The sequence below is a fragment of the Grampus griseus genome, assembly GCF_964374135.1.
Source record: "Grampus griseus genome assembly, chromosome: 3".
In the NCBI taxonomy this organism is placed as follows: domain Eukaryota; kingdom Metazoa; phylum Chordata; class Mammalia; order Artiodactyla; family Delphinidae; genus Grampus; species Grampus griseus.
In genome coordinates, this window is record NC_139019.1 from 14,016,312 (window position 1) to 14,044,002 (window position 27,691).

Here is a 27,691-nt window from a genome sequence, read left to right on the forward strand (position 1 = left end):
ACGTCATGAGGATGTAATGCATACATACAGAATCTAATTAATAATATTGTAACAACTTTATATGGTGACAGATGGTAACTGGTCTTTCTGCAGTGATCACTTCACAATGTATAAAATACTGAGTCACTATGTGGTACACCTGAAATCTGAATAATATTGTGTTAATTATAACAAAAGCATTGGAAACATAAGTACAGTTGCTGGCTAAGGGGGCGAGGACGTTAGAACGGTGAGGACAGCAGCGCCTCAAGAGCTGAACGTAGACCAGGGCGGGGCAGCACAGGGCTGAGGACGGTGCAGTGTAAGAGGCTGAGCAGGGGCGCGCTTGAACTGGGGTCACAGAGCTGGTGCAATGGGAGTGAGGGGCCGGGGTGGGGCTGGACAGGAGGAAGCACCGAGGACTGACTGCCAGCCTTGCAGGGGCTGGAGACAGAACTTGTGAAGGCTAAGGTCAAAGGCGCAGGGATGGTCTCGGGGACCGAAGCCGGGCTTCACACGAGCCATCAGGGCACAAGCGGGAATGACAGAGCATGGCGTGGGCACAAAGGCCTACAGTTCACAGGCCACGAATGCAGGTGGGTCCACGTTCAACTGCGACCGGAAGGCGGCATCAAATGGATAGTGTAGATTTGGCAGGAGGAGAGGCATAAAGGGACAGCAGTTGGCGACGCCTCCACAGGTGGCGTGCAGGAACCTGCTGAGCCCTCCTCCACTGCCCAGCACAGTCGTTGAAGAGCATCTCAAAGACAGCGGGGTGCGGAAATTACTGGTTCTTTGGCAAAGAGACAGAAGGAGAAGGGGGTCGAGAAAAACTGAAGGCCGCAGGAGGAGTTTCCCACACCGCAGAAGCATCCCCAGAGCCCAGAGGAAGGGGTTAATTCTGGGGAGCACACAGTCAAGCGCACAACAGCGAGGCCGTGACAGAGAAATCCATCACAGCCGAGGGCGTCCACACTGGTGACTCAGAAACCAGAGACACGGGGTCCCTGGGTTTCGCAACGATTAAGTCCCAAGAAGGTGTCGCCACACTTCTGCTCACCTATTTCGTATTAAGTACCTAAGACGGTATTAAAGATATGATGGAGGGAGAGGAGAGGTACAATTAAATCTTAACAAGAGAGTCTTAATCCCTTCATCCAAAAATGCTGCGGGAGGCGGGGAAGCTGGCGGAGAGGCGAGGGGCCAGATGACCTGGGGGTCCTTTCCTCACTGCTCCTGCCGTAGGGCCAGGGTAGCTCATGAGAGCCCGGCGGTTCTGGATGAAGCCATGGAGCTACCATCCCCGCATCTGGATCCAACTTGAAGCCGATTCTGCGCCTCCCAGAGACCAGGTCATCACTGCAGGGCCCTGGGCTGAAGGGCCTGCAAAGCCAGGCTCTGCCGACCACGCATGGGGCTCAATGGGCCTTTGTCCTAAAAGACTCGACTGCAGAGGACGACGCAGGCTCCAGCACGGCCTCGGCCACAGACTGGGAGCGCTGGGAGAGCGCGGCCAGGAGTCCTGCTTCTCCTTGTTTCCTCATGCAGTAGAAACACTGCATTCAGAGCAATGTCCCCCGGTGAGAACCTGGACAGAAAGATTGGCCTGTGACAAACGCCTGCCCTACAGGCTGGAGCGTGAGAGGTGGACTCGGGCAGAGAGGCACCGGTGAGAGGAAGGCGCTCCACATGGGCCGACTGATGGGTGAACAGACCCATGCTGTTCCGGTCGCGGATCAGAGCTGGAGAGAGGGGCCCGTTACTGACTGAGGTGCTTTTGTTTCACGCTCTTGTCTGACCCTTAGACAACCCTGCGGTATAAGGAGGATTTGCCATTTCACAGGATAAAGAGGTTCGGATTATGTAGGAGGCTGAATAACGGCCCCCAAAGGTATCGGGTCTTAATCCCCGAAACCTGCAACATGTTACTTTATATGGAAAATGGGATTTACCAAACGTGATGAAGTTATGGGCTATGAAATGGGGACACTGCCCTGGATTATCCAGGTGAGGCCCAAATGGAATCACAAGTGTCCTTGCAAGAGGAAGGCAGAGGGAGGCTTGACACAGGCAGAGAAGGAGGCACAGACTGGAGAGATGCCCTAGAAGCCAAGGATACCAGCAACCGGCAGAAGCTGGGATGCTCAAGGAATCCGGGAGCGTGGCCCTGCCCACACCTTCGTTTCGGCCCCGTGATACTGATTATGGACTGTAAGAGAAGACACTTCTGTTGTATTGAGGCACCAGGCTTGTGGTAATTTGTCACTGCAGCCACAGGAAACCAATGCGGTCTTTGACGGGGCCTCTCCACAGCTGAGAAGTGGAGCCGACTAGCTCTAGAAGACTGGTATTCTTCCCACCCTACCACCCGAATTTTTTAAAGGACTGAATCTTTGCAGTGGAGAGCTTTCCTGCAACTTAATATGAAAGTTGCATGTTTGCAAGAACGTCAAGCTGGTGAGGCAATGCAGGGAATGGTCCTCATGAGAGTCAGAGAAGGACAGTCACGACGTCTTTCCACTTCATCCTTCCCCCCCCCCCCCATTTTTCCGTTCCTTAAAACTTGTGCCCAGACTGGGACCAAATTTGTACACCACTGAAAACATCGAGATGCTCAGCTTGCTTTGTGAGGTCCCTTGCCCTACTGAGCTAGAATGACTGCAGGTAAAATAGGTTAAGTGGCTATTTCTTCTAAGATTCCTCTGAGGGAGCTCCTAGAGGGTGAAAATGTTACCAAGTCTATTTGAGAGAAACAGGCTCTCCTCTTATCAGTTATGAATCAAGGCAGAAACACAGGTATCGCCATGCGTTGATCTCACCAACCCCAGCACAAAGCCCTACAGCTCGGAGATGTCCCACCTCTAGGCAGAATTAACACATCTGGCGTAAACAGAAAGTAGCAGGCCAGGTGCCTGTTAGGGTTAGAAGGCAGAGAGTTAGGTGTCTGTTCTCTGAAACAGGAAAGAGGTGGGTGGGAGGAGGAGGGGAGGGAGAGAAGGAAGAATGTGTACAGGAATATGAACTAAACCTACAGATTCAAGAAAAGCAATGTCCGGACAAAACCCACCTGTTCACCTTCCCAGAACAGTGAATGGAGGGAACACCTTCAAACCTTGAAACACACCCATGGAGAACAATCTTTCTAAATGGCTTACACATGAGTTAGTTTAAGAACCATAAAGACTTAAAATATAAACCAGATTTAAAGCGCACCACAGAACACTCTGATGGTACACCCATAACAGACGATGGTACATCCGTAACAGCCTATAGCCCTGGTCCCAGGGTCAGTGTTAGGGAGGAAAGGGTGCCTCCCACAAGCAGCTTCAGTATCCCCGCCAGGGTTCGGGCCCTGGACAGCTCTTACGTGCGTCCACCTATATGGAGCCCTACCAAACTCATCCCTCCATCTGGGGCTACTTTTAGTGGAATCAACCGCTTCCCTGTAACCCCCTCTTAGCTATTTTTGATCAAATCAATCTTATTTCATTTAATTTCATGGAGCTCAATTATTCCAAGCAGGGATTTTTGTCTATCTACAAAAACTAGCTCAAACCCTGGTAGAAGGAAACTCCTCCAAGTATGGAAAAGCCTGGCTCAGATTAATGATACAGTTATATTACTCAGAAAACCTGAAGTACATTTTTTTAAATAATTCAAGTTCTCACTTGAATTTTTTGAAAAATTTGGTGTTGAAAACGAATTTATTTTTCAATTCATTTTTAAAAATGAATTTAACCGTTACTTGTTTCTAAGCCCTGAACTTATTGTTTTTCTCCACAGAGGCAGAGAAAAAATTTATATAAACTAGCCCATTTTCCGATGGCCCAGTTTCATCACGTGGGATGTAATAAATATTTAACTGTTATCCTCACTGCAGCCTACTTGAATACCAAAATGGTATTTAAAATAACGGCACTTAGAGCCAAAAGAGAAACCAACACACACAAACCTTTTGCCCAGCAGCAGTAGCTATGACTATGGACAACGTCAGTTAAATAAATAATAAATAGTAAATAAATTTAATAAATTTAAAAATAATATTTAACAAACATTCAAAATAGAAAAGTCAGTGCCATACCCTAACCTGTACCCTAAACCGTACCCGTTCCCTAAGCCTAACCCTAACCCTTACCCAAAGCTTTACCCTAACCCGTACCCTAATCCTAACCCGTACACTAACACTAACCTGTACCCTAACACGTACGCTAACCCTAAACCGTTGTCGTACCCTAACCTGTACCCTAAACCGTACCCGTTCCCTAAGCCTAACCCTAAGCCTAACCCTAACCCTTACCTGAAGCCTTACCCTAACCCGTCCCCTAATCCTAACCCGTACACTAACACTAACCCGTACCCTAACACGTACGCTAACCCTAAACCGTTGTCGTACCCTAAACTGTACCCTAAACCGTACCCGTTCCCTATATAATCTGTTATTTTGCTCCATTTCAAAGACTGCTCAGTTAATCTGCCTATACAAAGGTCAAACATTCAGGGTCTAGAAAATTAAATACCATAAAAATGAATGTTGAGTTTTCTTACCTCTTGTTCTAGACAAAACCATATCCTTTATTATTTGCATAATAACACGTCCAAGGATCATGACAGAAATCAGGTGATACACTCTCCATGGAGTCAGTGCAAGGAACCTATCACAGCAAAAACAGACAAATCATTATTTCAACTTGAGGACTGTACCTTTTTTTAAAAACTAGGTTTACTTTCTGCCACAGAAACAAAAAATACATTCAATAATGATTTCACTTGTCAAAAGCACCCTCAACGTGACCACATGAAAGCTACTTAATAGCATCAAAGTCAGGGAAGTAAGAGCACTGGAGCCATGTGGACTTTTGTGCCAGGCTTTCTGCTCTAACCTCCAATCTGGGCAGAAGATTTGCTATTTTGGGTATGGCCCAAATATCACTCTGCTAACAGATGGAACAGAACTGACCTGGAGCAGAATCATGATGGGCTAAAATTAAAAAGGCAGAGCAGCAGGGTTTTTTCACGCACAAGAGAAGCTGGAGTAGATGCCCTTTACTTGCTGTTCTCTGTCTTACGGTTTTCTCTTATGCCACATCCACTTCTTTAAATCCTACCCCCCACCCCACCAATCTCTTAAAAACAGCAGTTATTAGGGATCCAATTTGCTAGCCCTTTCTAAGATCACTGCCCTTTTGTCTATCTGCCCACCTCGTCTCCAGAGGAAAACAAAGAATTCTTTATCACGAACAGCACACAGACCCTACAGTACTTTTTGTCTTGTTTTGTTTTTGATGGGGTTTATAAAGGAATGCAATGGCAAGGAAGTCACAAGGAGCTCTGAGCCTTCATATAGAGGCTGAAGCCCATTCTACGGAAGTTAGTTGGCTAAGCTACCAATTAATATTGACTTTGGTGTAATCATAACTCAGAAAAACCAATTTAACAGAAATGTCATTTAATACTAGCTGTAAGGCAGTGTGGGATGTATAAAGAAGCAAAGAACACATGAATACTGCCTTCTAGGAACTTACTTCCTCATCAGAGAGATGAACACAGGCTGCACTAACAAAAGTCCAAGGCAATGAGTCTTGGTGCTATAGCAAGACACGAGCAAAGAGCAAAGAGAAACAAAGGAGGAGAAATGATTAGCTCCAAATCAGGGAAGATTTATAAAAAGTGGCATTGAACTTGGTCTGGGAGGATGGATGCAATTCAGAGGAAAACAGAAGCTGTTCCAATTGGAGGACACAACGTGAGCGGAAGATAAGAGCCAGGCAAGGGTGAGGTGTGCCTGGGGCGTGCAAGTGGTCTGGGATGGCCCCTGCGGAAGCAGAGGGATAAACAACAAGAGAGTTGGGAGACTGGCAGAGAGAAGAAATTGAGGTGCCAGGCTGGGGGCAGACTATGGCAAGCCCTGAAGGATATGTAGGGAGTTCAGTCGTCACTACTGACAACAGAGAGAAAGCCAAAGGTATAGAGTAGGTAAATGAAATGATGAGTGGTGTAGGAAAAGGCCTGGGGGCAGCAGAGAGGATGAGGTGGAGTAGGGAGGAAGCACGGAGGCCAGGACGTCTGCTAGAAGGTTATGCAATGTGCTTGATGAGAAATGGTCAACGTGAGATGCTGGTGAAGTTGTGGGTAAAACCTCTCCCAGGGGCTTCCCTGGTGGCGCAGCGGTTGAGAGTCCGCCTGCCAATGCAGGGGACACGGGTTCGTGTCCCGGTCCGGGAAGATCCCACATGCCGCGGAGCGGCTGGGCCCGTGAGCCATGGCCGCTGAGCCTGTGCATCCAGAGCCTGTGTTCCTCAACGGGAGAGGCCACAACAGTGAGAGGCCCGCGTATCGCCAAAAAAAAAAAAAAAAACCTCTCCCAAAATGTGGACAACCCAATTTCCATGTCTGGTTGTAATGTTACCTGTGCGTGTGACCTGGGCCAGAGTGGGCAGAATAGGTCAGTGCTTCTTTAATATTGGTCTGCAACTGCCAGCAGCTTGGCTGCCTGCAAAGCTTGTTAAAATACAGATTCCCAGACCCCAGGGTCTTCCCCCGCTGGATCCTCCTAAACAGGCGGTCTAATTACTAGTGTTTACAGTCAATAAACATTTATTTATGGGGGCCTACACTGCGCCAGGCACTGTGCTACCAGAAAGGAATAAATGGTGCACAATATATGCAGAGGAAGGAGCAGACCTAAAAGACAACCCACGATGCCAACATCCACATCTTCAGTAACGATAACTGGTTCCTCCACTATGGGTCTAACACTTGCTCTATTTTTGAGCTCTTATGTTTGTTTTAACCCGAGTTGTTTCTTGGTATGTATTTTCTTTTTGGCTTACCTCCTCACTGTCAGTTTATGATTAATGATTGCGCTTGTCTGTGTGCCAGCCTCTCTGTTTTCCCCACCTCACACTGAAGTGGCAGTTTTCAAAATTTTTGATAGTGATCCACCATAAGAAATCCATTTACCTCTAAATACAAACAGATGAAACCGAAGTTTCAAAAATAATGTTTATCCTTACAAATGTGTGATGCCTTCTGATACTTTCCTCCAATTCCACTGTATTTTTAAATGCTGACTCTGGCTCACTAAAGTGACTCCACAAGTGAGCTGTAACTCACAGTGTGACTCCCATTGCATTGGAGGGAATCTGCAACTGTTAGATTCGTATGTTTCATTAGACTAGCCTTCTTGGCAGAGTCAGGCAAAACCCTAGGAGAGAAAGTTCCCTCAAGTCTAAAGGTCTTCTGAGCTAGCCAGGAAGCCATTTAAGTATCTTTTAAAAACCAGAGAAATGCAAAACCAACTGAAGCAATGAAGGTCATTAGTCATTCTTTTAGTGGAAATTACAATCTTCCAGGAATAGAAAAATTATGGAATGACAGGACTTTGACCCACCGCCCTGGCTGCCAGAAACCCTCCTTTAGAGGACGTTGCCATAGCAACTCCCAAGAGCACTGGGGATGCGCACTCCACCACCCCACCCCACCCCCGTGTTCCCTGGGCCAGGGTATAGTTGGCATCTTGCCCAAGGGTCTCATTGGTCATTAAGAATCCTCAACCACATGAGAAAGCAAACCCAACAACTACTTGGGATGGTAATGCCATACCTGTATGGGACCGCATGTCTCCTTGGTAGATGAGCATCTTTGCAGCCCAAGAATTAAGCACAGACATGTCTGAGAAACTAAGTCCTAATAGTAATAATCTGTACTTAGAAAAACCTGCACGTATTTGGTGTTTTAATTATTTTTTACTGCCTACAGTAATTCGTCTCATGGCTCCAATTTAAAATATGTAGTATAATTTAGAGTTGTGATTTGAAATTTAAATCTTAGGAACATCTATGAGTTTATTTATTTTACAGGAACTGCCTAATATTGGGAGATCTTGGTTGTTAGACAAAGTCATTTTTTAAAAAACTTCTATTTTGATAACTTTCGAATGTATACAAAAAGAGAGACCAAAGTATAATAAACCCAGCCTCAACAGTTCTCCGTTCATGGCCAATCTTGTTTCTTCTATATTCCCACCCACCAAGCTCCCCTCACCACACACACACCCCAATTATCTGAAGCAAATATCAAGCATCATATAATTTTTTTTTTTTTTTTTTTTGCGGTACGTGGGCCTCTCACTGTTGTGGCCTCTCCCGTTGCGGAGCACAGGCTCTGGGCGCGCAGGCCCAGTGGCCATGGCTCACGGGCCCAGCTGCTCCACGGCATGTGGGATCCTCCTGGACCGGGGCACGAACCCGTGTCCCCTGCATCGGCAGGCAGACTCTCAACCACTGCGCCACCAGGGAAGCCCCAAGCATCATATAATTTAACTTGTAAATGTTGTCATTTATCTTCAAAAACAAAAAAGCACTTTTTAACCTAACAACAATACCACTATCACACCTAATAAAATTGCTTTACTTTCTTAATGTCATCAGATACCTGTCAGCATTCACATTTGCCTAGTCATCCTTTACACACATGTACACACGTGACACACACACACACACACACACACAGAGTAAAAGACTGAAACAGAATCTGAAAAAGTCATACATTGAAATGGATAGAGGTGAGTTTTAAGTTTCCTGTAATTTATAGGTCTCCTGCCCGCCCCCCATCTCTCTATCTCTCTTGCTCTTTCTCCTTTATTTATTTATTTTTGCTGAAAATTTCTGTGGAAGAAACAGACTCGTTTTGTCCAGTAAAGTTTTCCAGAGTCTGAGAATCACTCCTTGTATCCTTGTGGTTTAGTTTAACATTTTCCTTTGCCCCTTCTGCAGACTGGAAAAGTTGACAGTTGCATCTAGAGTCTTGACCAGGTTTAGGTTCAATTTTCTTTCCTATAGAGCTACATGATAGGTGGAGGTGTGTGTTCCCATCAGGAGGCGCATACTGTCTGGTGTCTCTATTTTTGTGACATTAGCAGCCATTCATGATGACTGCCTGGCATTGATTCCTCAGGGACTACCCAGGGGTAGGAGCCCTTCATTCTTGCTACGGGTTTTTGCTGGGTCACATCTATAAAGAGAAACTCCCCTTCATCGATGTTTTATGACCGGAAGAGACGGATCTCATGGGAAAGGCAGGATCAACGCTTGATTCTTTCTCTTTATTTACCAGCCTTCAAGATAATGAGACAGTTCCTTAGTATCCCCTAAAGGCAACAAAGTTGGTTTGGGTCATTACTTTTTTTTTTTTTAGTGTTATTGTGCTCCAGCCCGCTGCAGTCTCATCCCACTGACCATCAAGTGGCCCATCTTGGCTGGTGGAAGCTTAATCAGGTTGGGTCCTGAGTCTCTTAGTATAACCTTAGTAACCTTTGATAATAAAGTACTTTAAAGGGACAGGGAAAATATAAAATTTACAAATGCAGTTTAAAATGTTGAAGGGAGTATAGTGAAACTTTTTAATAAAACCAGTCATTCACCAAAGACTCTCTTGAAAATGCTTGTTAAAGTTTGATCGATTTATAAACAAAATAGTAAGTTATGTTAGCTAAAATTGAAAGCTCAAAGAAAAACAAGGGTTTCAACCTTACTTAATCAAAATTTATTTTTTAAAAGGTAGTTGAATGGAATTGTTTCAAACCAATCTTTCTTTTATATGAAAACTGTCTCATAGGACATCACAAAAAAAAAATCCCCGTCTGCGGGCCGTAAGCAATTCTGATGCTGGCGCTCTGTGGTATCACTCAGAGAAAGACTACACTTTCATGCAAACCATGATTCCCTCAGTGAGAATCACCCATCTCTACTGAAGTACATCTCATATCGGGGAGCTCAGCATGTCTTCGGCATCCAGTTTCCTACTGTATCCTTTTATTACTGGGGGAAGGCGAAATTCCCTTTTCATTCCATAACCAGTGATTATCAGACACCGGGCTAGCAGCAGGGACACACTGATGACTAAATCCCTGCGAAGCCGGGAAGCAGACAAGTGAACAACTATGTTTTAACCCAAGTATCAATACTTTCCAAAAGGGTGTGGGAGCAGGAAAGAGGGCCGATAACTGCATAAGGAAGGCAGAGTGAGCTCTCGAAAGAAGGCGGGTGTTTAAGCTTTGCCTCCCTAGAGCAGTCAGACTTTGCCAGGTGGAAAGGGCCAAAGGCATTCCAGGTCGGGAACACGGTAAGCACAGAGAACAGCAAGAGTGCAGAGGCTAAAACAGAAGAGTGAGAAAGTGCCCTTAAGGCTGGCTTCCCTTGACCCAGCGGCGCTAGTTCTGCCCTCCAGACCACATTGCAGTGAATAAAACCGCTGATGTCTAGTGAGTGCGAGCACGGTTCTAGACATCATTTAATGTATTCCCTCATTTCATCCTTATAACAATCCCATGAGGAAGGTACTCCATTTTGCAGATGAGCAGGGAGGGGTTAAGAAACTTGCCCAAGGCCCCAAGATCAGGGGAGGCAGGGCCAGGATCCAGACAGGATCCAGGAATCCAGACAGCTTGGCTCTAAGCCAGCTCTCTCACCACTCTGCTAAATACCTCCCAGACACAAGCTCCTGCCTCTTCCACCTCCCGTTATCACATGAAAATAGCTGGAAGGGCTGTCACCAATTTTCAAGAGTATGTCTGCTCAGGGTGTGATGAACTGACTGAAGAGATGCCAGGAGCACTCCTCAAAGACACCAGCCACCAGCACCAAGACTGCAGAAAGCGAGGATTATGTTCACACCTCTTTAGGACACACATCCCTGGTCCCTTCACCTCTTCCTCAGGCGTCCCATCCCTCCTCTGGCCAGGCTCCAGGTGTGACTCCTTTCAGACCAAATGCTCCCACCGGGCATCTGGTCCCTACAGATGGGGGGAACCGGGAGGGGCCTTGAATCCATTTGTTCTGGATTCCATAGCTCTACCTATACAGTCTTGTTTTGTTTTTTTTTTTTTTAATTAATAGGCTGTATTTTTTAGAGCAGTTTTAGGTTTACAGAAAAATTGAGTAGATTGTGCAGAGACTTCCCATATATCTCCTCCCCCATCCTCCCATCCCACCTACAGTGTCTCCTAGTACGAACATCTTGCTTCAGTGTTATAACATCTTGCATTTGTTATAACTGATGAACCAATGTTGATATGTTATTAACCAAGTCCACAGATCACAGTAGGGGTCACTCTTTGTGTCATACATTCTACGGGTTTTGACAAATGCATAATGTCACGCATCCATCATTATAGTATCATACAGAGTATTTTCACTGCCCTAAAAGTCCCTGTGTTCCACATATTCATGCCTCCCTCTCTCCCCATAAACTCTGCTGACCACTGATCATTTTACTGTATCTACTAGTTTGTCTTTTCCAGAATGTCATGTAGTTGGAATCATACAGTATGTAGCCTTTTCAGACTGGCTCCTTTCACTAAGTATTTACTTAAGTTCCTCTGTCTTTTCACGGTTTGATAGCTCATTTCTTTTTATTATCAAATAATATCCCGTCATATGATGTACCACCATTTATCCATTCACCTCGTGAAGGACATCTTGGCTGCTTCCAATTTTGGGCAATTATAAATAAAACTGCTCTAAAAATGTGTGTGCAGGATTTTGTGTGGTCATTAGGTTTTCAACTGATTAACTCATTTGGGCGCAGCCTTTTTTTTTTTTTTTTTTTTTAACAGCTCTATCAGCATACTGGCTTATTTTGAATTTACAGGCAGCTAAAACCCTCAAGGATTCTATTTTCCTGATGCAACTTTTGAATCTCAGTATGTCCTATTACACTGGTTCTTGTTTGACATGGTCCGTCATTCAAACCCACAGCCCTTAATGGTGTCATCAATCACATTTGTTCTCCTGTCCGGCATCATGACATCCACACATTTGAGATCTGCGTGTCATCTGTCCTCGTCTACACTGCTGGAGGTGGATGGAGATCGATCGGTACTGGAGCCCTGTGACTCCCACAGTGATCTATTATTAATTTTATATTATTTTTATATAATTTTATATTATTATTTAATCTATTTAATTAAATAATCTATTTATTTAATCTATTATTTAATTTAGATTAATCTATTATTTAATTTATTAAATGATCTATTTATTTAATCTATTATTTAATTTATTAATCAGCACTTTATGAATATGACAGGCCATCCAGTTTGCCGCTACATTCCATCCACGTTACTCCATCCTGCCCACAAAGACATAATAAGAGATTTTCTTAAACGCCTGTTGAAACCTACCGCATTCCTAATCTCTGAGTGCCTGTAAGTGCTGATCTGCTTGGCGGAAGCTGAGAATTACTCTGAGGTATAGAATAGCTCTCAGGAGAAGAACCAAACACCATTAGGACCTGCCCATCACATCCCATGGCACAGCCTGATCCAAGCCCCAGGGTGACCTTGCCGATCTGCCCTTCACAGAATTCACAGAAACACGTGGTGACCCCCTCACCCACGGGGGGAATTTTGAAGCAAAAATGGCTGCACACAGGTGGCCAGAGGATTCCTGAATGCTGCAGAACCATTATTCAGAGACGGGTTGTGGTCACACTGCACGATGCCCATGAGGTCATGGGAAGCAGAATGATGAAGTACAGACTCTGAAGAGGGGCGGCTGTGGACAGGCATCTTTCTCACTCAGGGGGGCTACGTAATTTTCCAGGTCCGGTGCAAGGTGAAAATGCAGAGACCTCGCTGGGGATGCAGAAGTCAACTTCCCCTCCCCACCAGACTGCAGGCCCAACCCACAACAAACAGGAGTTCCCCACAGTATTGCAGCCTGGACTCTAGGGCGTGTCTGGGACCTGGATCCGGGGCGGGGCGGGGGGGGGGGTGGGGTGAGGCCCCTGCCTGCTCGCCACTCTGCTCACCGAGGCGCTGCTGGCGGGGGGGGGGGGGGAGATGGTGATCTGTGCCTGAGGAGGACCCTTCTCATACTCAGGCCCCAGCGAGGGGCAGGCGGTCACAGTGGAACACAAGCCTCCCCCTACCGATGCAACCTGGCCACGGCCCTGGGCGGAGGACTCAGGGCAGTCGACTCAGGGCAGTCATGTAGGGTGGGGTGGAGAGGGGGAGGGTGGGCAGGGCTGGCGCCCAGAAGCCCATCCCGGGAGGAGGCCTCACACGTGAGCTGAGGCCCCACGCTCCCAGCGTGTGTGTCAGCATCCTGTTGAGCTTCACTGACAAAACACACATTCAACAATGGAAGCACTAAGAACTACAAGACGGCGGCCTCAGAGCATTAATCCCCAAGTGCAGGGCCTTCTGAGCACCAGGGTCTGTGCGACTGCGTAGCTCACATGTCCATTTAGCCAGCCCTATAAAGGCCTTTTTTCTCCTTAAAATCACTTTTAGTTCAATAAAAAGGCCATGGACACTTGCTTTTCTCCCAGTTAGACTAGGGACCTGCGCCCGCATCAGCAGATCCTGGAAGTGGGCACATTCAGAAGCACTACGAACTCCTAAGCTTCCGGCTTTTGTAAATATCTTTCTGCAGCTAGATGGGCTTTTTATAACCAATTAAATTAAAATACCATTTTAAATTAAAATATCATTTCTGTTTACTAAGACAGTTACATGTACTTCTTTTAGCTGATGTAAGATAACATTTATCTGACAAGGGGTAATCAAGACTTTGGAAACCAAGACAGGTAAACATTATGTAGGACAACTATAATATACACATACATATCGTGGTAGGTAAACATTACGTATGACAATTATATGCTATATATAAATATATAAAATTATATACAAGTTTCATACACATATAAAACCATATGTATGTAAGAATACCCATTTGTCCTATAAATACATACTGTATGGTCTAGCTGCTACTGGGAAGGTAAAGTGCTGCAACTCACTATGTGCACACTTTCTTTTAGCAAGTTGTGTCCAATTCTATATCCCAGTGGGATGACTGCTTTAAAAAATACCACATTGGGACTTCCCCGGTGGCACAGTGGTTAAGAATCCATCTGCCAATGCAGGGGACGTGGGTTCGATCCCTGGTCTGGGAAGATCCCACATGCCGTGGAGCAACTAAGCCCATGCGCCACAACTACTGAGCCCACGTACTGCAACTACTGAAGCTTGCTCGCCTAGAGCCCGTGATCCACAACAAGAGAAGCCACCGCAGTGAGAAGCCCGCACACGGCAACGAAGAGTAGCCCCCGCACGCCACAACTAGAGAAAGCCCGCGCAGCAACAAAGACCCAGCGCGGCCAAAAATAAAAAAAAAAAACCACATTACCCAGCAGCTGACTCATGTTTAGCTTGTGATAATTACAGTCCACGGATGATTTCTAGCCATGCTTGTATAGCGTCATTTCTGATTCATTTTTATATTGGATACATTTGTCTATTTGCTTTTTTCTTCCTGTTTTTTCTTTCTTCTATGCTTTCTTCTCTCGTTCTCTGGTTCGGTTCCATCATTTTGAATTTTAATCTAGTTTTCAAGTCACCAACAGCCAGAGCCCACTTGGTATTGTTGGGATGGTTTATGCCACTAGTCTCTACTCTGCTACCTGGGCCAGCTAAGGAATAAGACCCAATTGTATGCTCAGAGCCAAGGCAGGGTATAAGGAAAACAGGTAGGGATCCAGAGAAAATCTAAACAACTGTAAGGGTAGACCCTCGACTAATTGTAAAAGAAAAAAAGAACAGAGGAGCCCCCAAATGATGCCCATTTTGGAATGGGCTGTGATTTTAAGCAGAAAATTCTTCCAACAAATTATGGGCTTTGGGGGCTTCCCTGGTGGAGCAGTGGTTGGGAGTCTGCCTGCCAATGCAGGGGACACGGGTTCGTGCCCCGGTCCGGGAGGATCCCACATGCCGCGGAGCACCTAGGTCCGTGCGCCACAACTGCTGAGCCTGTGCTCTAGAGCCCGCGTGCCACAACTACTGAAGCCCATGTGCCTAGAGCCCATGCTCCACAACAAAAGAAGCCACTGTAATAAGCCCGTGCACCGCAATGAAGGATAGCCCCCACTCACCGCAACTAGAGAAAAGCCCGTGCGCAGCAACGAAGACCCAATGTAGCCAAAAACAATAAATAAATAAAATAAAATAAATAAATTTAAAAACAATTATGGGCTTTGACTAACATCAAACCAGTCTGCATTCGCTGCCCATAAGCCACGGACAGGAGAGCTAGACACCCACTCCACGAAGATGCTTCACAAGGAAACTAAATTACACTCAGGTCACCCATTGTCTCAGCTTTCTGTGCACGAATCATTCAAGGCCACGGCTTTTCCTGGTCCCTTACTGGTTTCAGGATGCCAGGTGTGCGTGGGGCTTGGGGTTGAAGGAAGGAAGCCCCGGGATGGGCTATGTGGACAATTTACACGATGGAGAAGGAGACGAAAGCACTAGAGTGATCTTCTGTGGACCTCCGCTCCACGGCGAACTATAAATCTCTAAAAAACTTTTTTTCGACTAGTTGTGTATCTATTTGATACACGAGGAAAGCCCAACTAAATCTTCCACTACTTCATGATAAGTTTTGCAAGGCCAAATTAAATGGCTCGACAGGATAAACTTCTTGTAAAAGCAAAGAAAGGGATAGTTCACAAAAACAAACAGAGCAACTTCTCTGGTAAGGGATGAAAAGGACATCCCATGGGATGTTTAGCTAATCCCATGTGTAAAAAGCTAACCCTCATTTCTGGGTAAAGCATAACCCACTTTGTACTATGAAATGAAGGCTGTCAGCAGCTAAAACACACATTTTTGTCTTCAGAGAAAGGAAGTCTACGGACAAAAGCACTAGAACCCTCCATAGTTCTCATGCAGGAATTAATCTGTAGTGTTTGCTTTGTAGCTCTTTCAAAAGAGAGATCTAAAAAGGAGGTTTAGTTCTCCTTTACTGAAATATATAGAACCAATGACTCTGCCTAGATAGAGTCCTTCGTGTACATTGGCTTTATTTAATGTTATGGTGGCTCTAATCACAAAAGAAGGACCTCATATGATTTATCCAACACTGTTCAAAGTCCAGATCACATCTTTCTGGAAAATAATTCCGTCCTCTTCTCAAGTGTTAGGCATACTGGCAGCCATCTTCCTTAATATCGCAAAATTCTGAATCTTCTCTGAAGTTGGCTTCAATTTTTCCTGGTCTTTTATCCAGATCCTGCAAAAATACTGTCTGAAGACACGATGTGAAACTAAACTATACACCACTAAGGGGGAAAAGAAGCTGGCAAATAAGCTATGACCCTCTGAATTGTAAAATGCATCCCAATTTCAAACCTGTGTAAACGTGAAGGTATGTCAAGGAGAAGGGGGATATATTTCTTAGGAATCAACAAAATATACGATTTTAAATAACTGAGAAAAAAGAGGGTAATCATGCAATGGAGCAAAATAATGACTCGATTCATTGCAAATCAGAGACTAAGTCAAACTCGAAGGTGTTTCTTTTTTTTCACCAGAGAAGTACTTCTTTAGTTGTGATGACCAGAAAAGTGAATTAGAAGCAAGAGAGGTGAGAAGCATGAAGAAAAATAAACAGGCGAGCTTCTTTACAGAGGGAGGTGAGAAATTCTGGAAGCCACCCATAGGCAGGGAGGCGTCACACTGCAGCAACCAGAAAGGGTCCGAGTCGGGCTGGCTCCAGTAGAAACCGGTGGCGATAATCCAGTGAATTCAGGGAACGTGCCCAGCTCAGCAAGGCACGCTGGACAAGCCACAAGACAGTGGGGAGGAGCAGCGGGGAGTTTGCGTTCTTGAGCCCGGAGAGTGGGAGGGGCGAGGGCGCAGCTGGAGTGGAACCAAGTCCATCTGAGGTCAAGGCAAGGCGAAATCAGGCTTGCTTTACCCCAGCTCTGCAATGGAATTAAGAGAAAAGCCACAGGCAAATCAAGTCAGGAGCACCGGGCCATGCGGTGGGCTCTTTAGCGCCACCTAGTGTATAATGTCTGCCCATCCACCTTGCCTCACACCTGTCCCAGGTGGTCACTGCAGCTCAGTAGAAGCTGACTTCCAAGCAGGGTTGGGTGAGTCAACCTCTGCTGCCCCTTCCGGCTGAGTTACCAGTAAGTTAAATACTAACTCCAAGATTCCGTCACAGAAAGGAGCTAGAAGAAGAAAGAAGAGATCTGATCAAAGTCACGCATTGCAGTGGAGCACAGGAGGGTAAGAGGGACGACGGCGGGGTGGCAGTGTACAGAAAACGGACAGTGAAACCCAGACGCACAGAGGGGGAAAAAGAAATAAATACGAGGTCAAGCAGCTGTTGTCATGGCAGCCCGGTTGGTTTACATGGGTTTGTATGCAAATGGCAATGAGATATATACTGTGTGTCTGCCCAGTGGCACCTGCAGAGTTTGAGTTTTGGCCCCAAACACACAGCTGTTAAGAAACACCTCCATCCTCCTCTCTACGCCTCAGTATTTTCATCTGTAAAGTGGACAGTGGCTAGATAAGTCCTTCCCCAAACTGACTGACCATCACATTACTCAGGACACTTTTTCAAAATACAGATTCCTGGGCTCCATTCTGGACCTGGGAGAGACGAATCCTTGGGGTGAGGCACAGAAATCTACGTGTTAATAGCTAGGTTTGCAAACACTGAGCTACAATGATCTCCCCAGGCTTTTCCCATCCAAACATTCTCTGAGTCCATGAACCGTAAACCTAGAAGCAATACCTCACAACTGATCCAAATCCAAGCTGAACTTGGGGCCTCTTCCTTCATAAATAAATAAATGCATACACTGGGTACAAGACACAGTGGCAGGGGTTAAAGAGGCTTCTAAGAAGATTAGCTCTTGGGTAGGGGGTACGGGGGCCAGACATACAGTAATGAATTCAATGAACCATTATGGGCATGCCTGAGAAAGAAAGAAGCTGAGGCGTAATGAGGATTTACCATTTGCTAGATATTTTCACATCGACCTCGCAATTTTTGTTGAAGTGTAATTGATTTACAACAGTGTTAGTTTCAGGTGTTAATTTCAGGTGTGCAGCAAAATGATTCAGTTACATTTTTTTTTCAGATTATTTTCCACTATAGGTTATTAAAAGATACTGAATATAGTTCCCTGTGTTATACGGTAAATCCTTGTTGCTTATCTGTCTTGTGTATAGTAGTTTGTACCTGTTAATCCCATACCCTCTTTTTTTTTTTTTTTTTTTTGCGGTACGCAGGCCTCTCACTGTTGTGGCCTCTCCCATTGCAGAGTACAGGCTCCGGACGCGCAGGCTCAGCGGCCATGGCTCACGGGCCCAGCTGCTCCGCGGCATGTGGGATCTTCCCAGACCAGGGCACGAACCCGTGCCCCCCTGCATCGGCAGGCGGACTCTCAACCACTGCGCCACCAGGGAAGCCCCTAATCCCATACTCTTAATTTATCCCTCCCTCCCACTTCCTTTCCTCTTTGATAACCATAAGTTTGTTTTCTACATCTTCATCTCACTTAACGCTCCTGCACCGCCCGATGAAGTTAATATGTGGAAATTATACACTCATAAATAGACTAGGTTAGAGCAATTTGTCTAAAACCGTCCAGCCTCTAATTGAAAGAGTTGGGTCTTCTTGACTCCAAGTCCATTTCCCTATTTACACACCATGTATGGAGTCCCTTGGCATCTCACTTTAACCAACCAATCTGAAGCACCAGAATGTTCTAGACAGCAGGGTTGAAAGAGCAATTGTCATATGGGCTCCTGCCTTTTAAATGCCCATTCAGCTGTGGTCACCCACTCATCAGCTCACATCCACATTCCGTTCAAGACCCCATTCCAATGCACCTGACCCTGTCCAGGGTCCCCCAAAAGGAATTCAGCCACTGTGCAGTTCCAAGACTGGCAGCGTTGCCACAGCTGTCGATGATCTTCTTGTGCCTCCAGCTCCTTCACTGTGAAAACCCAAGGATGCAAGCAACTGGACTTCAGCCCCGCTGCTTCCACGTGGCCCCCACCCCACCTCGGCTCTGCCCTGCTGGTTGGCCTGGTCCAGCCCATCCCTACCCTCCTCCCCCTCTTCATGGGAAGCCTGGCCAGGGCTCTACCTCCCCAGTTCCAGCCAATCCCTTTCCAGGTGAAAGAACCCCGATCACACTCTAATACACATTGTCCAAGATCACGGGCACATAGATATGGGCCTGCTGGAAGGACCGTTCCCTGTCAAGATGCTAGGCTCGGCAACAAGATTCGCACAGCCCAGACCCTCTCCCTCCCAGGCTGAGGCCACGATGTGCCAGAACTAGGACTGAGGCTTCTACACCCCTTGAGCCAAGGGTCTGGACTGAACTGACCACCACAAGGTCCACTTCTACGTCAAGGTGAACGAGCCTGCAGCTGGCCCGGTCAGCCCCGCAGAGCTGAGGACCATCCTGTCTCTCCTAAACTCCCTGCTAGAAAATGAGACATTCTCTCAGGCTGCCAAAGAGACCAAGGCTGAAATAGCTGAACAAACGGTAAGAAACTGTGTGGATTAGAACAAACAGGTGACTTCAGATCCGAGAGACCACAGTATCCTGCTTGACACCTTGTCCGGCATACTTAGGATTGGACAGTAAGTTATACACTCACCACTAAATCCAAACGAACACACAATGCAGAGAAGCAGCTATCTAATTTGTTTCAAATGTCCAAAACATCAAGACTGAGCACTGAGTTAGTAATTCTGCCATCCTGGGAGGGCCACTTATCGGAAGGCCAAGATCAAGTGTCCTTTATCAGTGTACCAAAGCCGTGCGGGTCAGCAGGGCTGACCCAGGGTCACCCCGTTTATGAACACAGCCTCCCTAAGACACGGGCAAGCAGCCTCCCCACACAAACATTCCCTTACTATCAGGAAAGCCATATCCAGTAGCCGTCCCAGGAAGAACATCACCTACGTTTCTTACTGGATGCCAAAATGTTCCCCCGAACCCACATAACACCCAGAACGGGATGTGGACTCTTGTCATCACAGTTTCCACAGATACATTCAGGGGGCAGAACAGTGATGACACACGTGGGCGTCTGTCCCTACAAAAGGCAACAGCAGGAAGGGGTCAGTCAAAGCTGGAGATTACAATCCTACTTGGTGTGGCTGCCTGACCAACACAGGGTGGGAAATGTTTTCAAAACTCGAGTAAAAATAAAAAGGGTGTGTGCAGGTCCACTGGATGTCCTTCTAGTCGCTGGCATAGGATGGGGGATGTAGGCCATCACTCCCAGTGCACAGGGAGCCATGACCCCTGGAAACTCCACCTCCAAACCGGAGGCGCAGGAGAAAGCACAGCAAATATCTGGGCACCAGTATTCTGACTCAGGAAGGCCCACTCTGGGCCCACGTGCCAATGGCCACTGTCCAGCTGGATTGTGATTGGCAGTGCCACCTCAAGGCCCAAGACTTGTTGTGTCATCTGGGTCGGAAAACCCTTTCTGGTTCTTTCCTATGGGTCCAATCAAAAGAGAAAACAGAAGTGGAGACAGAAATACAGAGAGAGAGACAGAGATGCCTGTGCATCCGCGCGCAAGGCATGAGAGAGAACCGGTAGCTGCCTCGTGGACCCCGGTCCTCGAAATTCCCCAGACTGTGCTTCTGGAACATTCCAAACCAAGAGTAAACTTGAGATGAGAATGAATCTCCTTTGATGGCTGTCAATTCTTCAGGGTCCCCCGACTCCAAGCCCAGGACCTCCAGTACCCCTGGGCAGGGTTTGAGGAGCAAACCGAGCAGAGCCTCTCCCACCCACTCAGATGGAGGGCGCGTGTGAACACACGGGCAGGAGCGAGCTCCCCCTATAACGAAACCACCCTGTCCGGTGGATTAGTGGAACCTGGCCCTGGAAGTGCAAGGCAATTCGCAAATCAGGCTTCCAGCACCTAAGAAGTGATTTTTATTTAAAGTAATATTTTAATGTCTTCTTTTACAATTTGTGATTTTAAAACTAACTTTCAGTATATAGCACACACAAGTAGTAATATAAAATTTAATGGAACATTTTTAAGTGGGAAACTGTGATTCGGAAAAAGAACCACGGGGCAAGGGCTCTGGCCCGAATGAGTTCACAGCCGGGGTGCCACAGACGTGAGGCAGCTCGCTCCACAATTCTTGCTGTTTCTGACAAATGAGGAAACTGAAGCTCAGAAGATTAAGTCCTTTAACTGGGCTCATCTTGCTAGAAGCTAGTTCACCTCTAGTTCACCCCTCCTCCTTAACCCCCCCCCCGCCACACACACACACACACACACACACACACACACACACTAGCCTGCCTTTGAGAGCACGTATTTCTACTATATCTCAGTCCAAAAAGCAATTGAGAGAGCTTAAATGTCCACTATAACACGGAATAAATACAAAAAGATAAGGAAACTGGCAAAGAGAAAATAAAAGACAATTACTCAGGTTTAAGCTTAGCCCACAGGAATTCAAACCATGAGTTGAGATGCAAAATGACAGCCACAAATTTGGTCCTGAGAAGACCTCTTTGCGGTAAGAACTTGGTATTTCATCATTAGGAAAACCCTTTTTCACCCCAATAGAAGAAGGCAAACTAACACAGTGAACATTTCCTTATCTTCTTAATATGAAAAGGATCAATCAATAAAACACAACGAGTGTGTAGGTGAAGCAGTGAAGGTCACAGACCACCACCCCACGCTCACTTTGAGAGCCTGGGAGCCGCAATAATGATCTGAACAACAATGCAACCCTGACTTGTTAAAAGTGAGGTCAGTCAGACAGAGAAAGACAAACATCATATGATATCACTTATATGTGGACTCTAAAAAAAATGATACAAGTGGACTTATTTACAAAACAGAAATAGAATCACAGACAAAACAAACTTATAGTTACCAAAGGGGATGGGGGAGAGATAAATTAGGAGTTTGGGATAACATATACACAATACTGTATATAAAACAGAGAAACAACAAGGACCTACTGTATAGCACAGGGAACTATATTCAATATCTTATAATAACCTACAATCGAAAAGAATCTGAAAAAGAACAGATACACATACATATATATGTATGTATGCATATGTGTATGTGTGTGTGTATATATATATATAAAACTGAATCACTTTGCTGTACACTAGAAACTAACACAACATTGTAAATTAACTACACTTCAATTTTTCTTTCTTTTTTTTTTTTTTTGCGGTACGCGGGCCCCTCACTGCTATGGCCTCTCCCGCCGTGGAGCACAGGCTCCGGACATGCAGGCTTGGCGGCCACGGCTCACGGGCCCAGCCACTCCGTGGCATGTGGGATCCCTCCGGACCGGGGCACGAACCCGCGTCCCCTGCATCAGCAGGCGGACTCCCAACCACTGCACCACCAGGGAAGCCCTACACTTCAATTTTTAAAAAATGGTTAAAAAAAGTGAACCTCTTGGGATGTTTGTTTGTTTTTAATGCTTTTCACCGTTTGCCAAAAAGGAGCAATAAAAGAGGAAGACAAGATAGCGACTGGATGTGTTATAGGAGGGAGTAATACCACCCCCTCCAACACCCGCAGTTTCCAAACTCCCGTGGCTGTGCTAGAAGGTGGGAGCATCACCAGCAGGCCTGCCCTCCCGTGCACACCCGTGGGCGGCCGGAACAGCCCTACAGCTCTCTCTAATTAAACAAGGGAAACAAAGCCGTCCTTTAGCACAGTCCGAACCAACTTCTAGCAGAAAAAAATGTCCTCCTGAGAATTCCACCTGAGATTCCCAGGGCCAAATTAACTCTCCAAACATACAGACAATGCCCGTGAAAAACAATGCCAGGAAGCAGAGTAAGAGCACACGTGATGAGCAAAGGCGACAGTTTCTCATTAAGCTCTCCAAAAGAGCGACTCAGCTTCTGTGTTTATAACATGTGGCGTTAAACACCAACAATAAAAGAAAACGCCTCGACGCAGCCACAAAGAGCAAACACCAGGAGCCTGGCACCGAATAGGATCCACATTTCAATCATAAGCTGGCATTTCAATCGGACGAGAAGTGAACGCGAGGTAAAACTCTGCTTACCAATGACAGAGAGATGCCTTTGGTCAGCTCTTCACATGTCTTTTTAGAATGACCCCAACCATGCAGTCAGCAACGTCAGAACTTCAGACCTGCTTTCCCCAAAAGGGATTAGCTATTCTGAACGAGGAGGACAGGAGTTCTTTGGCAAAAGGCGTTTCAAAAGCTTGGTAAAGACACAAGGTCAAGACGCTGCCCCGGGGTCACACTCAGTAGCAACACAACCCTGAAAACCTGTCTCCTTGGCCGACTGTGATCGTATTTGTCATCCCATTGCTTCCCCAGAAAAACGTTTTTTCCTTTCACACACTCGATCTTGATTCCCACCTGTGTATCATTTGCTTGTTCACTTGTTTACCATTTGCTGATGCCAAACTGTAAGCTCCATGAGAGGAGGACCCACTCTGTCCAGATCACCAGCGTCACCCCCCGATGAGGTCACCACCTGGCCAAAAGCAGGTGCTCAGTAATGCGTTTCTGCATTGTGGCTCATTCCATGTTTGTTGAATGGATGAGTCAATTAACGTAATTAAATAATCATGCATGTAATTAACGTCATCATTAATCATGAACTTCCTGAAGCACACTATCATAACAGTAACAGCTTGCCAAAATGGGGGGGGGGAAATTGCATAAGGAGCGTGACAATGTCTGCACAGTTTTTGAAGACCTTTTGAGAAGCAACGGATAACACGATGGCCCTGGGACCCTGGCTTAGGTTAATTTGTATCTCTTTAAAGGGAAGTCAGTCTGGCTCTCCTAACTTGCCACCGTGCTGCATAAAGCCCTGTTGCTAGCTTTACGGTGATATCGACGTGATTGGTCAGGTCAAGGAGGATGGTGCCCTGGGCAGCGGATGGCATCCTCATCACTGGAGCAGCCATGCTTATGTGAAAGCCACACCCACACACAATACATGTCTGGGCTTCTTTCTACACATCTGGGAGTTCTAACTAGAAGCCAAAGATCATCACTGACATTCTAAAGACAATACCCAACCATGGTTCTTTTGTCAACAGCCATGCTTTTGAATGCCACAGGCACGCGGCAAGCATGTCATGAATCTTGGGTTCATGAGCCTTAAGACATCCACCTTCTGCGCCAGGCAAACCCATACACAGCAGAGATTCCACGGGCAACATCAGAGCTACAATACTCAGTGATATTATTAAAAGTGAAACATTTTGGGCTTCCCTGGTGGCGCAGTGGCTGAGAGTCCGCCTGCCGATGCAGGGGACGCGGGTTCGTGCTCCGGTCCGGGAAGATCCCACATGCCGCGGAGCGGCTGGGCCCGTGAGCCATGGCCGCTGAGCCTGCGCGTCCAGAGCCTGTGCTCGCAACAGGAGAGGCCACAACAGTGAGAAGCCCATGTACCACAAAAAAAAAAAAAAAAAAAAGTGAAACATGTTAATGGAAACTATCAATTTCCACGCTGATAAATGAAAGCTAGTATTCGTTCATGCTAGTTAATTAAAAAACAGAAAAAGCAACTTTAGGATCACATTTTCCATTTCCACTAGATTATATTTTAAAAGCTATTCTAATGAACTTAGAACTTGAGGCAAAAGTGAAACTTTATTGTCAAATATCTTTAAATATTTAGATTCACTTATAAGATAAAGGTTAAATTTAACATATGTACCATTTTTTTCCATAAGCTATGAAAATAAACTGGTTTAAGGCCCTCACTAAAGCTTTCTGATACTCTACCCGACGCGACAATGCAAGCTGTTGTTTTGAATTTATCCCAAAGGTAATTGGAAGTTAAAGTCATAAGGTATGCAAGAAAATATATATTCATTCCTAAAAAGATGATTTAATAGATGCAGTATGGTTTCCAAACTACAGTCAATACCCGCAAGATATAGCCATTCATGGAACAGGAACTCAGCTGACAAGAGGAATTTTATATAATGTCCCTTCCTCCAGCTTAGGAGCCACTTCCTCCACATACAAAGATGGATTTGGATTTTATGAAATTCATGAGCAACCGAGCCCCAGGGCTAGAGACCACAAGGTTGCCTCCTGACTCCTGGTGAAATTCTCCTCGGGGGACCTGGGATGGGCAAGTCAGCAGCGGCTGCAGTCTTGCACACCACCGTCCCTGAACCCTGCTGTCCGAATGGATAGCTTTAGTCCTTGCTTTTATATTTTGTTGTTATTTCTCAGGAAAGCTTGAATTTTTTTACACACTGAGGGCATGCATGCTTTTTGTCTGTGATCACCCCGTATTATGTGCACCAGCTACGGGAGAGCTGGAAGAGAAGAGATCAACAGTTCTTCTCAAGAGATTTTATTAACAACAAAAAAGCCCTTAAGCTGGGTTTGACAACAAATATAGCTATTAAACGGACCGGGTCGATGTTCATTTCAACAGGTCTTGGTGGCGTTTGAGCAAACATAACTGTCCATTTGTAGTTCAGGCACATATAAAAATATTTCCTTTGAATAATAAATACATTTTCTAGTGACAAGAATTCTCCCTAGGAAAGGTCTCCCAGGATCGAGGTACCCTCATCATTTGAAAGAAGGTGGTACTCCATCAGCTGGACGGTAAACATCTTGCTTTGAGTAGATGTGCAAGTCAAATGCAAGCCATGACTACTGAGGGCAGTAGAAAGTCCCCTTTTGTCAAAAGTGACTTTTACAAACTCTGGCTTATGTGACAGCAGGGAAGAAGGGAGGGGGACGTCCCAGGGGAAGGCCCGAAGCTCACGGCTAGGACCTTTGGAGGGGCCTGCCGAGCCTTGGGGAGATCTGTCAATACACCAACTCCAGACGCTCAAAACCCCAGAGGCGTGGTTGGGTCCGCTCAGCAGAGTCTCCACACGGGCCTATGAGATCATGTGGTGGGCAGTTCTGCCCTGGGGAACACTGTGATTCTCCCTTCCTAAGCTTCCCCGTGCTCACAGCTTCCACACTTGGTGGCGTGCAGTTTTCAAAAAGGGTCGCGTGGTCACCAGCTCATCGTGGGGTCTTGGGACTCAGCTTCTTCATCTATAAAATGAGGGGTAAAACTGAAGCAAGGATTCCCCACCTTTCATTTCATCATACAGGTGCCTTCTTTTGAAAGGTTTTAGCTGCTAACAAAATACACAGCACAGTCTACTAGGTCAGAGTGAGTGCAACCTTGTCACGGAAATAAGCCTCTTCCCCAGCTGTCTGAAATACCGAAAGCAGGTCAGTACCTCCAAAGAGCTGGGGAGCTCGGGGTCCTAGGTGATTCTAACAGATTCATGCTATGACTCCTGGGCTGAAATCTGCGACTCTGGATGTCCATTTCGTTCAGTGCTACACAGATCAGCAAAACACACACCCAGGAGTGCCAGTGTGGCTTTCTGGAAGCACACGAGCAGAAAGGGGCAGCACCGTAGCATCTGGCTCCAAACCAGACCTCGAATGTAAACGGTGACACTCGGGACTCAAGGTGCCCTGGTCGATGACAAGTTAGGACACTACTTGTTTTGAGTGTTGTGCTAATGAGGTCAAGGTATGAATTCTCTCTGCCTTTTAGTTCAATTAGGCCCAGCCTATCCTAGGATCGCAAGTTCCTGCAAAGCCGGGCCAGGTGCCAGGCTTGACGCCCACCCCCCGGGGCACGACTCCGCCAAGCCCGTGGGAGCCAGCCAGGGCAGCAGCCCTGCACGATTCGGGGGGGGGGGGGCGGGGAGGTGCCACTCAGGCTCTTTTCTGCGTGAGTCACCTTTGGAGGCACAGAGAAGCCCTGTGTTCAGTTCCGTCCATCTCGAGAATGGACCACCGAAGTCAGATGCAGCCTTTACATGGCAAGCAAACACTGAGTCCCGGAAGTAAGAAAGGCAAAAAGAAATGCTTTAAGCTTGCCCGAAGATCTAATGCACAAGCTATAATAACACAGCAGTCAGACTGACTCCTTACCCAAATACCAGAAACCATAAACCAATAGCTGGACCCATTGCAGACCATCTATAAGAGATCAGGCGTTGGAAAGGTATCCATCTGCAAAAAGCAACGCTGGAAGCAAGCGAGAAAGGAGGGCAGTGCTCCACAATTCTAAGGGAAGATTATTCCCCACCCAGAGTTCTAAACCGAGCCAAACCAGCAATCAGCTGGAAGGGTGGGATAAACATATTTTCTGCACACAAGTTCTCCAAAACATGCTAGAGGATGTCCTCTCTCCATACCGAAGAACCCACCAAGAAAGAGTCCCGTAACAGAAAACAGACGCCAAGAACTCAGAGCAAACACAAGAAAACCTTCGACCTTAAACCATCATGAACAATCTCAAGGAGAAGAAACGGGTGCTGCTGACTCTCCTGACCCCGTTCTCAGCAGGGGTGCAGTAACAGAGGCTCTCACACAGGAGAGGGGGTGACGACGCAGATGGCCTGCAGGGACAGAAGACCCAGGGGACAATCAGACTAGATTAGAACAGGGGGAGGAAGACTCCAAGAAGGGTGGCTCCCAGGGAAAGAAAGAGAAGAGAAACTGAAGTGGGGGTCTGATAGAGTTGACCTTTATCAAAACGAGTTCTCCAGAAATGCTGGAGAGTTAGAAAGATCGAACAGAAAAAAATGCTAAGAGCAACAGCAAAATAGAGTTGTACAAGAAAGGGCCTGTAAACGTGGATCTCCTTCCCCACGAAAGCGACAGCCAGGCTCATCCTCCCTCAACCCGCTCAATCTCAGGAACTCACCCTCCTCCTTCAAAGAGAAATCAGCTGCCACTGGCAGGTGACCCTTAGCCACCTGCCCTCCAGGTGTGCCCACCTTTCCCCCTGGTCCTCAGGTGTCAGAGGAGCAGGTGTCCTTCTAAGCCCAGCCGCCACG

The 27,691-nt window shown here is 46.5% G+C and overlaps 1 protein-coding gene across 2 annotated transcripts in view; it reads right to left on the minus strand.

The window, feature by feature from the left end:
• The window catches only part of RETREG1 (reticulophagy regulator 1), a gene marked incomplete at its 5' end in the record, with an annotated part of 125,186 nt that overhangs the window by 87,752 nt on the left and 9,743 nt on the right, over positions 1 to 27,691 (minus strand). For both annotated transcript variants that reach the window (XM_082650249.1, XM_082650248.1), the window contains one exon: positions 4,525 to 4,631. In XM_082650249.1, the coding sequence (XP_082506375.1) occupies positions 4,525 to 4,631 (107 nt within the window). The remainder of the gene's footprint in view (positions 1 to 4,524; positions 4,632 to 27,691) is intronic.